The 13,203-nt window shown below is 49.3% G+C and overlaps 1 protein-coding gene across 1 annotated transcript in view; it reads left to right on the top strand.

Moving 5' to 3' along the window:
- The window catches only part of cntn5 (contactin 5), a 137,514-nt gene extending 124,535 nt beyond the window's left edge, over nt 1-12,979 (top strand). The window contains 6 exon segments of the mRNA XM_030380344.1: nt 5,642-5,876; nt 7,036-7,145; nt 8,005-8,194; nt 9,149-9,261; nt 9,673-9,841; nt 11,793-12,979. Of these exon segments, the coding sequence (XP_030236204.1) occupies nt 5,642-5,876; nt 7,036-7,145; nt 8,005-8,194; nt 9,149-9,261; nt 9,673-9,841; nt 11,793-11,899 (924 nt within the window). The 3' untranslated portion in view covers nt 11,900-12,979.
- Nucleotides 12,980-13,203: the final 224 nt, after the last annotated feature.

Genomic DNA, 13,203 nt, shown 5'->3' with positions numbered 1-13,203 from the left:
TTGTGTGTGTGTGTTCTCTTATGATTTGCCTCGATTCTCTCAGTCTGGGGGGGCAGCTGGGGGGTGGGGGGAGGTCAAGCCCAGAGGAGAGGCCAGCTGTTTCATGCTACGGCGAGCATAGTGCTAAGTAGGGCTGCTTCCTTTTTAACCGAGTTACTTCCTCTGTGGATTTGGGGGCATTGATACTTTTGGCATTGATAAAAGGCTGATTTGAATGATCCAAATCAGCCTTTTTCAGCAAGTGTGTGTGTGTGTGTGTGTGTGTGTGTGTGTGTGTGTGTGTGTGTGTGTGTGTGTGTGTGTGTGTGTGTGTGTGTGTGTGTGTGTGTGTGTGTGGCGCGTATGGGCACTTTATGGGTGGAGGGAGGGGTAATTGAGAGGAGTAATTGAAATTACACTTTGGTTATTGGTAAAAAATAAAAATAGCACAATAGTTTACAAATGTTTCTTATTGGGAGCTAATTGTTCTGGAAGGTCTGTATCTTCAGAGGTGGACGGAAGTCTTCTAATTTGAAATAGACACAGGCTAGTGGGTACTGTTGTTGACTGACTGCTCCAGAGACGTGTCTTCAATTCCCTAATCATGTCCTGTTGGTTGTTGGTTGTGTGTTTGTTTGTTTTGAAACTGTGTGTGTGTGTGTGTGTGTGTGTGTGTGTGTGTGTGTGTGTGTGTGTGTGTGTGTGTGTTGCCAGTATCACAGTCATGGTTCCTCTCTATCAAATGGTGAAGGGAGTCGGTGAGCCTGAGCTGATATTAGCCTTTATGTTTGCATGGATGTTAGCATGGACGCTGGTGTATTCACAGCTACGGGATGGATAAAGACATAAGGGCAAGGACGGGCCCATATGTAGGGCGTGCACGCCTGTAGATACACAAGGCACTTCTGCATGGCTGCACTCTTGGCAACTGAGACGCGATTTGCCAGAAATGAAGTCCCTCTTGGTAGAACATAAAAGTAGTCCAATGTACCCCTCGTTCAGAGCCTACAGCTCAGGCAACAGGTGGCCGGTTCATTCGCTCGCGAATGTGTTTCACTTCAGCGTCTTCGAGAAGTAGATGCCGATCTGTTCATAACCACTGGGAACATGCTGACACAGCTTTAGAGGACGTCCTCCAACATCGCCACCACCACCACCACCCCCCCCCACCTGTGTGGCGCCCAGGACTGCCTCCAACTCTGCTAGGGATTAGGCAGCCCTTGGTTTATGCACCATCGCTTTGATGGGTGTAGATTAGCATTTTACAGAGCGTCGCTGATGCCCAAAACACATTCCTATTAAAATCCTTGATAATTTTTCCATGAATAGAATTGTCAACCAGGACCATGTGTAATATGAGGATGCAGATGCCACTTGGATCCTAACCGAACAATCAACGTTTTTGTTTTTTTCATATTATTGATGGCTGATGCCACTCTGAAAAACACACTATTATCTTATGTAGAATCATGAGCTTACACTGCAGTGTAAACCGTTAGAATGTGTTCACAGCTCACGTTTCCCAATCTATGTAATCAAAAATACATGAATAAAAAGACAGGGTGGTATTCAACTTTTTAAAACGCCTCTATAATATATAATATCAGTCTTACATCAGACTTGCATATATATATTGCAACTGTCCGAAGAGGATTCATAAGAAATCTTAAACCAGTAAATGTAAAACTTTTCTGTATTTAATGTGAAATAAACACTCATGTTCATCTCACTGCATGCACTAGCTGTGTTGACCTCTCTACTTTGCTGGTCAGTACTCTTGACAAAAACCGGTCGGAGCAACAAACAAATTATGATACACACAAACGTGTATACTTATAAAACCATTCCAGGTTGTCATTTACCCATTTGTCTCCGGGCCGTGAAATCTGTATTTAACTGTGTTGTGAGTGGTATTAAAAAGGTGTAGATAAGCCAGATGGACCAGATGACACATGACTATTACGATATAAAATATTTTCTGGCTTACCTAAAAGAAGATGGTACCAATGTTGAACGGGAGAACTGAATGCGCCCACACATTAATCTGAAGGAAAGTTCCAAGGATTCCTATTTCATGTTAACAAATAACTTTAAATGAATGTCTGCTAAAGCGCGCCACATTGTACAGAAGACCTCTGAACACTCATGTCGCCCACTTTTTGTTCGAATCCTCTTTTCTAAACATCTACAATAAACGACATCACGACAAAGTCATCCTGCAGAGAACAGCGTCTTCCATGACACGAGCTCAGCCAATGAGGCACCATCGCCTCCACCCCCCGTGATTACCCCATCAGCCAGTTGGACGGTTTTCGCAGCTGGACACGCGTGACACGACCGGACTCTGGCGTGCGGCCCGCCCGGGTTCATCCAGTTTGGCCCGCGTCGCATTCCCCCCACTTCCCATTTCATCTCCGACCGCGCTTCGTCGCGCTCCAGCTGAGTCGCCCGTGGAGATAAATCAGCGCTCTGTCGCCGGCGATCAATGGACATGAATATTGAAGGAGACGGAGCGGGAATGTTCCTCCTTCTCCCGGCGGTCCGGGTCTTGGGCAGCGGCGAGGCATTCTCTCCGCCTGTCCAGTCATCCGTAGGGGCGGTCGTCAGAGTCCCCCCGCGGCCGTGAAGGGGTAGCTGGGTTATTAGGCGGCATGAATGACTAAATAGGCTCCCCCACATGGTTCAACCATCTCGTTAGGGAGGGAGACGGGGGGGGGGGGGGGGGGGGGGGGACATTAGTGATGCCCCCCTGGTCGCACTCACTACAGCCGCTAGGCCCACACACTACAGTCCAGGACCATTATGGTATCACTCTATGTCTCTCACTCTCGCCCTGCCTCCTAGAACAATTGCCTCTCTCGCTATTCCCGCTCTCATTCTCTCTCTCTCTCTCACACTCTCTTGCTCTTTTTCTCACCATCTCTTCGATTCTCTCTCCCCCATTCAGTATAATTACCCCCTAGTTATACTATCTCTATATGTCTGTCACTCACCCTCACTTCCCTCCCCCTTGCTCTCTCTCTCTCTGTCTCTCTCTCTCTCACTCACTTTTTGTGTGTGTGTGTGTCTCTCTCTCGCAATTATAGATATTTCTCTCACTCACTCTGACTCGGCCCTCTCTCTCTCTCTCTCTCTCTCTCTCTCTCTCTCTCTCTCTCTCTCTCTCTCTCTCTCTCTCTCTCTCTCCTCCGTGGTCTTAAATGCTTTGCTAATATGAGCATGCTAATGATGCCTATGGTAATACAGGGTGGATTCTGGAGGCTCTGGGACTTTAATTATGCAGCAACTTTTTGTCTTTCTATCGTCTCCCTTGTTTAACTGATCCCCAGTTTATTGTCAAACCGAGTCGCTGAATGTCACAGCGGGTATAGCGGGCGCGTGCGGCCACATCAACTTTTCTCGTTACATCCTTCACATTCACCCACGCGCCTCGGACTGACTCCAATGCCGACGGCGCTGCCACCTCTTCTCAGAGACCAGCTGCTGTCAGAGAGGTTAGGTGTTGGGCAAACACATGGAAACGTATAGCCTGGGGCAGCATAGGGGCCCAGAGCTGCTGAACAACGCGTTGTTCCTCCTGAATCCCTGGCTTCCATCCCTGATGACCTTGCTTGTATCTGTAGTGGTTTACATTTACATTGAGTCATTGAGTTGAGCACAAACACACTTAAAGCCAGAGCGACTAAGAAGCAGGGCTAAGAACAAAGAAAGCGTAGCCACTTAAAGTTGGAGGAGCTACAAAGCAAAAAGTGCAGCGCAACCACGCTTTTTTCAACCGGACACAGATTGCAGAGAAGCTTTGTGTCTGAGGTGGATTCTTATTAGTACAAAAGGTTCCATTCTACCAGAACATTGCTATCTACACCCAGAGATGAAACTAAGTGTTTAAGTGCTTTCTAAATGCAACGCTGAAGCTTAGTTGACACAAATCAACAGTTTTGCGTCACACTTTTGTATTGCGTCACACCGTGTCACACAGTGTGTGTGTGTGTGTGTGTGTGTGTGTGTGTGTGTGGGTGTGTGGTACCCGTGATGGAGAGCTCTTCTCCATGGCAGGGGGCTCCTGTAATCTGTTTCCTCCGGTGTTTCCTGGCGGTGAGCAGTGATTAATTGATAAACTAATGATCGTTTTCGTGGACGCCGTGTTTTGTGTGAAAGCCGGGCCAGCTCGGGTAATGCGCTTGATGGGCCCTAATTCATTCCGCCGATCGTTCTCATAAACCGAGCCGTCACGGTGATTGGTCATTGTTGAACGAAACGTGAGGATCCCCTCCACAGACCATCCGAGGGGCTGAGCCTTCCCCCGTTCTGGGGATGTCTTCGGGGGGGCGGGGGGGGGGGGGGGGGGGGGGGGGGGGGAGGACGGTTCTACCTTTGAACAGACAGAACACACACGGGAACCGACACACTGCAGCAGCGGCGCACACTCGCTGCCAAAATTAGTAGCGGCAGGTGGTTGTGATTGATCACATTTAGTGGAAGATGTAATTCCTGCAGCCCATCGTTTAATTGGAGCCCATCTCCTTAATAAATTGCATTTGATTTGATTAAGAGTACAGCAGGTGCGGGGGGACCCCAATCCCGGTGTCACCGCTCCCTAGCAACACCTACATCATCCTGCCGGCGTCCCTGCCAGCCAACCACACGCCCCCCACTCCGCAACCTCTCTCCAGCCAAGTCAAACGTGTCCCCTTAAAACCCGTCACCGCGAAACAGGCTGTGGCGTGCGACCGGGCGCCAGATCAGATTTGTTTCCATTAGCGGAGGATCCACCGTGTCGTGATTAACTTTGGCGGACAGCGACCGTCACCAGGAAAGAAGGATTAAATAAATGACAAGCCCCGCCTCCAGGGCAGAACGTAGCACCACAATTACTCCTTTGTTTCGTGTTGTTTCCCCCACTCGTATTATAATGTGGTATTTTAACATTCCAAAATGGCGGGCCATTGTCTCGCAGTGTGACAACCCCATTACATGGTGGCAGTGTGGCGGCACCTCGTCCATCTGTCCGGGCTCATTCACACGCCGGGGTCCGTCCCCACGGTGATCCCAATTTTAAGTCTTGTTTGTGGTCACTGATCCCAATTAACGGAAGCGCTCATGCCTGCCGTTGGAAAAAAAAACGTGTGGCATTTACAAGTCATTTTAAACAGAACCCATTTCCTCCCGTTGCTCTGGAAGCCTTCCAGGGGAACGGAGGTGTCTCTGCGGCTCTCTCGATTAAATACAAACATTGAAGATATTTTTGTATCTTCATTAAGAACATTTTCCTTTTAGGTTTGGTAACACTTTTCTGAAATATTTCTTGACTTATTGACTCACTTGGCTTGCTCACTCTCTAATACGACACTGGAGACGCGGCTACGTTAGCAGATGAGAGGAAGGGGTGACCGATGGTTTGATCAGACATGGTACATGTCATGCAGGAAGACTATGACGTACACTATTTATGGTAAAGAAAATAACCCTGTAGATAGTGGCTTTCAGTGGAAGTAAGGCAGTTTTAAACGTTCTTGTTTTGTCTCCGTCTCCTCCCTCTCCTCTGTCTCCTCCTCTGTCTCCATCTCCTCCTCCTTTGTCTCCTCCCTCGCCTCCTGTCCGCCTCCTTCTCCTCCTTTGTCTCCTCCTCCCCCGTCTCCCCCCCCCCCCTCCCCCCCTCCAGCCAGTGTCGGAGGAGTTCCAGAACGGCGAGGGCTTCGGCTACATCGTGGCGTTCCGCGCCAACGGCACGCGCGGCTGGAAGGAGAAGATGGTGACCTCGGCCGACTCCACCACGTACAAGTACCGCGACGAGACCTTCCCGCCGCTCACGCCCTTCGAGGTCAAGGTCGGCGTCTACAACAACAAGGGGGACGGGCCCTTCAGCGCCGTGGTCACCGTGTACTCGGCCGAGGGTGGTGAGTTCAGCGACACCACCCCGAAGAGGGCGCTTGGTCCTCTCCTTTAAGGGTGACATATTATACCACCAGGTGTGAGTGTGATTAGCCGTTAGCAGCAGTTTGGAAAATCTGCCTCTTCTGACGTCCCAAGTGGGCATGGTCACCTGGATGTATGACGGATAGATGAGTAACGTTTGCTACAGTCCACATGGTACGCTGGTGGGCTGATCTATCCAGAACACATCTAGGCGGCCGCGCCCACTTGTGAGGCGGATTTTCAAATCGGCTTGTAACGGCTAATCACACTCCCGCCTGGTGGTATAATATGTCACCTTTTAAGGACAGCTAGGGCCGATGTTTTAGGAACCGTTAACTTATCACCCTTTTTATCACGATTTCCTCATTTTAAAACGGTTGCTAAAATGGTTACTTCAGACTACCTGGTAAGATTGAAGGAAAAGAAACAGCGATAATTGATTGGAAACAAATCATCTTTTGTTCCGCCAAGCAATTAGATTGCTCAAGAAGGCAAAATAGTTGCCAAGCAACACAGGCTAGCATGTAGGGGGTACATAAGTACTACAAATGAATTGTCATGCAGTCACAGGTGCAATGTATTTAACTGCTGCGGAGAGAAAATGCATGGTAACAATCCTGCCCTACCCCAGCACAGCTGGAGTTGGTTTCTGGGCGAATCGAAAAAATCTGATTAAGCATTGCAAACCATCCATTTTATAATCAGGGTTTGGCCCTAACATCCGCACTCCTGCACTTTGTGGCAACGCTACAGGGACCAGGCTGGCAGCATGGCTGCTCATTGCCGCTCATTCCACTCCAAAAACATGAAAATAAAGTGTCGATTTTTTTTTTTTTATGTAATCATTTTTTTAACCCTTTTATATAATTACCTATGTTCAGTGTAGCATATAACTTAATAGAAAATTGGTTTGATTTGATTGAATGCCTGCATGGCGTCGGATCGCTGTGATGCTACAGCTATGCTACATGCTACATGCTAACATCCCGCAGCTACATGCTAACATCCCCCAGCTCAGAATTGGTAAAGTCCACTTGTACCTCTTGCTCGCTACTATTTTACTACTTAATGAGATTAGCCGCACACCGCGCGTACCTCCACTGCCACCGGTCTGAAGCCGCGCTGTGTTGTGTTGTCCAGAGCCCAGGGAGGCCCCCTCGGACGTCAAGGCGTCCGGAATATCTGCCTCCGAGGTCAGGGTCACGTGGAGACCCCCCATCCCCGGTCCTGGAAGACCCGAGCGCTACGAGGTCTGTGTGGTGTGCCACCACCGCGAGACACACTCACGCACAGCCTCCTCTGTGTCACATGTTTGACTGTGCACTTAACCTTTAGTTATTATTGGTTTGCAACCCTTTTCTGGAGCTGTGATCCCATTTGTAGTTCAACTCAACATTTTTGTGATGTCAACTTTTGCTATTTTTGTGCACCTGCTGCACAAAATAAATTGGTCATCTACACACATATCTTAACCCGGGCAATATCTGCTAATAATATCAATGAATGTATGCATGTTGCACCAATACTAAGTACTTTGCCCATGGCAACAAATCATCAGGGGTTCTTTTCGTATATGAGACCTACGGTACAATATTTGTTTTATCATACCTGCACCATCAAACATGCTTAAGAAACTCCCTTCAGCTTGACATGGGTTTGACTTCGACCTTAAAAGACTTTCACTACCTATCCTAGCGCCTCTTTGTCCTCTCAGTTGAGACTGTAGGAAAACTTTACGTCCTCTACTAGCGCCACTCTGTCCTCTCAGGTGAGACTGTAGCAGACCTTTTGTCCCTATCCAAGCGCCTTCTGTCATCTCGGGTGAGACTGTAGCAATCCTATTGTGCCTATCCTTGCGTTTCTCTGTGTATTCTCAGGTGAGACTGGAGCAAAACTTTACCCCCTATCCTAGCCCCTCTCTGTGTATTCTCAGATTAGACTGTAGCAGACCTTTAGTTCAGATCCCCGTGCCTCTCTCTGTGCTCTGGAGTGAGACTGTTGCAACCCTTTAGTCCCCAACCCAGCGCCACGGTCTGTGTGTTCTCAGGTGAGACAGCGCCAACGCTTTACGCCCTGTCCCAGCCCTTCTCTCTCGCTCTGCGTTCTCAGGTGAGCTTCTGGAAGGACGTGGAGCAGCAGGAGCAGTCCGGATCAAAGCGTCAGACTGTGAGGAACGAGACCTCGGTGGTCCTGAGCGGTCTGGACGGGAACAGTCTTTACCACGTCACGGTGAGGGGCTTCAACACCATAGGGCAGGGTCCGCCCTCCGCTGCCACCACCGCAAGGACCCGCAAGACCCGTGAGTACACCGCCCCGTCAGACTCATTCGTTCTTGTTAGACACTCCCTCAAAGTCAATTATTTTCAAGGCATTTTCTCATACCTTGATGGACAGGACAGTGGAGACCGACAGGAAACAGAGAGTGAGAGGGAACGACATGTAGCATAGAGAACAGCAGGTGGGAATTGAACCTGGATCACAGCAAGGCGTATGGCCCGCGCGGTGAACACGTTAGTAGTTTGCCGATATCCAAGGCAAAGTTCTCGGTTGAATGGAGCTGAATGTTGTGGGAAGACACACAGACACGATTCACGGAGCATCGTCAGAGATGCAATGCAGTGGACATGCTGTCATGGGGAAACCTTCATTTGTAAGCACGAACATTAAAGATTTAGGTGTGATATTCACCAAACAAAGGTAAAGGGAAGTGACCTTCATGGAGGTCAGTATAAGGCTGGAGAGGCAACATTTATTTGCATTTGACATTCAATTAACTTGTCACCATACACACACACACTTGTCACCATACCAATATTAATATCAGGACCCATTTTCCCATGACACAACCCCACCCCAAGACAACCCAGAGGCTATAAATATGTATCCGTACATATGGGGTCTAGTGGGGTGTGCTTGTTAAGGTTTGCTCCACATCTCCCTGAGTAGCTGAGACATTGACCCAGTTGCTTAAGAAGCCGTCTCTCTGGATGCCTCCGCGGTAAGTAACCGCAGCCCTCTCTCTCCGAGATCGCGTTACCACGGGGGGGAAAACACTGGGAATAAATCACATTCTCCACTGACGCCTCTGCCCTAAAAAGGTGTCATGGTGTGGAAGTGATGTGTCAGAGATGTGCTAGATGCCACAGAGCATGCTGTTGTGTGATTGGTTTATTTTCGGTGGGTCTTTGAGCCTTTTTGTACCGGGACTAGACGGCCTGTCAGAACTGTCGTGGATTTGTCTGTGTCCCCCCAGCTCCGGAGCAGCCCCCCATGAACTTGAGGTGGATCCAGGAAGGCAACAACGTGTCCCTGTCTTGGGACCCGGTCCGGGCCCAAGACAACGAGTCTGATGTCGTGGGTTACATGGTAAAGATCTGCCATCATTTCTCAATTTAGATTTCTTTACATCCGATTTATATCTATTAACAGATTAGATTGGATTACAGATTAGGTTAGACTTCAGATTAGTTAAAAGTAATGATTTGATTTCACATTAGTTTTGATTACATATATGGCATATCCGATTAGGTCAGATTGCAGATCCGATTAGGTTACATTAAAGCTAGGTTAGAATAAAAGTCGGATGAGGCTATATTACATCAGATTCGTTAAGATTACATTAAGGGACATCACAGTAGGTTGGAACACGCATACAGTTAGATTACAGATACAGTTAGATAACCTTCCAGGTTATGTTAGATTACAGATTAGGAACGATTAGGGATTGCATCGGCAATGAGGTTGGACTAAACGCGTTCCTCCGCGCTTCCCCTGCAGGTGTTCCTGCGCCAGGAGGGACGAGGACACAACCAGGTGACCCGGACCATCAACCCCTCAACAGTGCTCTCTCTGCCCGAGGGGGGCACCTACATCATGGAGGTCCGGGCGCTGAGTGACGGAGGCGAGGGGGCGGTCAGCACCCAGGTCCGGGTCGTGACCTCCTCCGGTGGGTGAATGCTGCTTCACCAAAGTGGTCGCAAACGCTTTGGACCGGCGACCCGTGTATTAGGCCTCCGCCTTCATCCTGACATAATAATACCACCAGGTGTGAGTGTGAATAGCCGTTAGAAGCCGTTTTGAGAAGCTGCCTCTTCTGACATCACAAGATGGCGTGTCAACCTAGATGTGGGACGGATAGATGAGCAACGTTTGCTACAGTCCACTGGGCAGGCTGGGGGTCTGATCTATCTAGCACACATCTAGGTGGACATGCCCCCTTGTGATGTCAGAAGAGGCAGATTTTCAAAATGGCTTGTAACGGCGAATCACGCTCACACTCACACCTAATATTGCACCCTTAACCGGAATAGTAGCAGCGGACTTTAATAGCAGTTATTGCAAGAATGCTCCATCACCATCAGGTGGGGTCACGACCCCGAGTTGGGTTGGGAAATGAGGTTGGTTTATCCTCCACCCCCTCCCCGCTTGAGGTCCATTACTATGCAGATACTGTTGCTACACCGATAGCACTCGTAATTGAGGCGCCCCAGCTGGAGAGAAAGCCAAGTTTTCTTTGGCTAATACAGTTTTAATTACCTCCCTTACACGGCTACCTTCGCTGGCACAGCCAATTAACTTTCAGGAAACAAGGCGCTGGGTTTATAGGCCATTTCAATACAAGACTCCGCCTGGGCAAGGAGGGAAAATAATAAAGGTTTACGTTTACTTGAATTAATGAAACATTATCCACATGGACTGCGGTATTAGCAAGCCTTTTCCTTTATTTATGGGTGGCAAATTGCCCCTATTTCCAGAGGATAGTCTTAAAAACTTGGGAAAAGTCTTCAATCTGTTTTGAAAATTCGACAACCCTGACTGTGTTATGTGATACCCAGAATTCCCCACCTGGGATCAATGAAGCATTATCTTATCTAATCTTATGAAATGGGGTGCTGAATCTACAATGCATTTAACTACTTATCATTCTAAACGTTTGTCCTGGAGAGCTACCCTTCATTATCATGTTTTCATGACTGCAATCGCCCCAAAACGATTGAAGCTCCGGGAACCAAGAAATACCAGGAACAAATACTAACAATAAACTTTGGTGCAGTCAAAACGAGTAAAGTTTACAGCCCCCGCCCCTCAGTTTTGCTGTGTCTAGCAGATTCCCTCCTCGGGTTCAATCGGTCGCCTTTGGGCTAATTTAAAGGGTAGAGTAGGTGTGTGAAACCCTGGGCGTGTGGCCCGCCATCCTCACTCCCACAAACGCCTTATTATGCCCCAGCAGATGTTTAGCAGAAAAAGGGTGACAGTGAAATTAATCATAGGGATGAGATTCTGCTGACCAAAGAGAGCGGACGGGTTCAGGATTGGGTACTGCAGTTCTTTTTTCCGATACCGGTGGAAGTTCCCCTCGAGCATCTGTTTGCCGACCGCTTTCCGAAACGTAGGAAGAGTCGGAAAAAGGGAAACACGTACAGGACTCATCCATTCACCCGGCAAAGCTGAATGGATACGGATATAGGGCAGGTCAGGAGCGGCGTAGTCTAGTGTTTAGGGGGGTAGATGCCCCCGGCGAAATGTTATTGGTTCGAACCCCAATGTCTGAAGTCTTGTTTTGTTGTCCTTGAAGCAATGCAACGTCCCAACGTCCCTACCTGCTGCTTAAATCAATGTATCTTAAAAAAAGAATCGCTGCAAGCTACTTTGGATAAAAGCATCTGAATAAATCTGAATAAGTCAAATATAATAATAACTTCAAGTTCAAGCTTATTCATCCCATACAAAAGTAACACGTGCAAAACTAGCTGTGTAAAAGACCAGGAAAAAGGGCTGGCGTACTTTGCCTCCTCAATCCACTGTGCTCAAGAAATCGACCCTCCCTTCGTCTCCTGTAAGCGATTAATTAAAGGATCGATGATTGAACTAATGATGATGATGTTCTCCTCCGTCAGGTGTGAGAGCCAAGAGCTCCCAGGGCTCGGTGCATCGCCCCGCCAGCAACCCCGTATGGACCTCCATCCTCCTGCTCCTCCTCCCGGTGCCTTTCTCTTCCTGGTGAGGAACCCCCCCCCCCCCCCCCCCCTCCCCCCCGACCCTCTCCACCAGCCCCCCCCCCCCACCCCGCTAGTGCCACCTCCCCCTGGGGGGCCTCCAGTCGACCGCCGGCTCCCTCGTCCCCCACCTCCGACCGACTGCTTGCTCCAGCCTTACCCCTCCACCACCACCACCACCACCAAGACCCCCCTCTGATACCCAAACCGGAACCCCAAAGCAGGCACCAACGGAGGGGGGGGAGTCCGACATTCCTCTCCCGACTCCCCCTCCGTGCCACCGCTCCGCAGACCCTCTGACTCGGCGGCGCTCTTTCCACTGTCACTGTATTGTTGTGTACCGTAGCGTACGTCGCGTGGAAAGGTTCAGCTGCCGGTTGTACTTTTTTCCGACATCAAACCTTTTTTTTTTTAAGTCCCGCCCAGAGTGACACCTCATCCCCCCCCAACCCCTCCAGTCGCCCACATCAACCCGCGAGCCCACCCTCCCCTACAGGCTCTCTGCGGGGGGGATCGGGGGGGGGACCTAGAAGGGTGCCAGGGGGTGCCCCCCACACAGATGCCGAACGTCTCCCGGAACTCTGTGGGGGCGGCGGCGACGACACGGGGGGCAGCGGCATCTTTCCCCCCCTGTGTGTCTTGACGGGCGGTGCGGTGGCAGTGGCTACGTAGAGATAAGTGCATTGTTTTTTCTTATTCAAACATCCCAAGACGAGACGGAAGTAGACAAAGACAAAGAAGAAGAAGAAGAAGAACGCAAAATTAAAAAAAAAAGGACCTTTTCTATGGCTCAGAGATTCTTGCTATTTCCAGCGTTGCTTTTTTGTACATTGTGTTACCTTTTAGAGACGCTAAAAAGCAGCCCAGTGGTGTGTGTCAGATACAGTACAAAGTCAAAGTTTCAGTTGTTTTGGGGTAGTGAAAGCCTGCCGGGTGATTTACTGGCTGTTGGTTTAGCGGCCGTAGGGCGGGGGCGGGCGGGTGTGTCCGCCTCTAGGGCCGAAGCGTATCGTTAGACAGGTTAGGACTGAGACTCTGTACACGGTGGTGGTGGTGTCAGTACTAATAAATGTGATGTATATTTTTAAGCCGTTTCGCTTTCTTAATTGCGCTGGAACTCCGACGAGATGGTAAATTCTGGGACCGAAACCCATGATGCATTTCACTCTCCCCTGGAATGAGCACATCCATCAGAATGAAGGCCCGGTCAGCTTGATTTAAAATCAGTCGCTCAGACACCCATCCAGACACTTCCTCCTCATGACCAGTGTGTGTGTCCAGCGTGTGTGTGTGTGTTTGTGTGTGTGTGTGT

The sequence above is a fragment of the Gadus morhua genome, chromosome 16, assembly GCF_902167405.1.
Source record: "Gadus morhua chromosome 16, gadMor3.0, whole genome shotgun sequence".
NCBI lineage: Eukaryota > Metazoa > Chordata > Actinopteri > Gadiformes > Gadidae > Gadus > Gadus morhua.
Note: the sequence above shows the minus strand (reverse complement) of the source record. Positions and strands in the feature narration are given on the sequence as shown.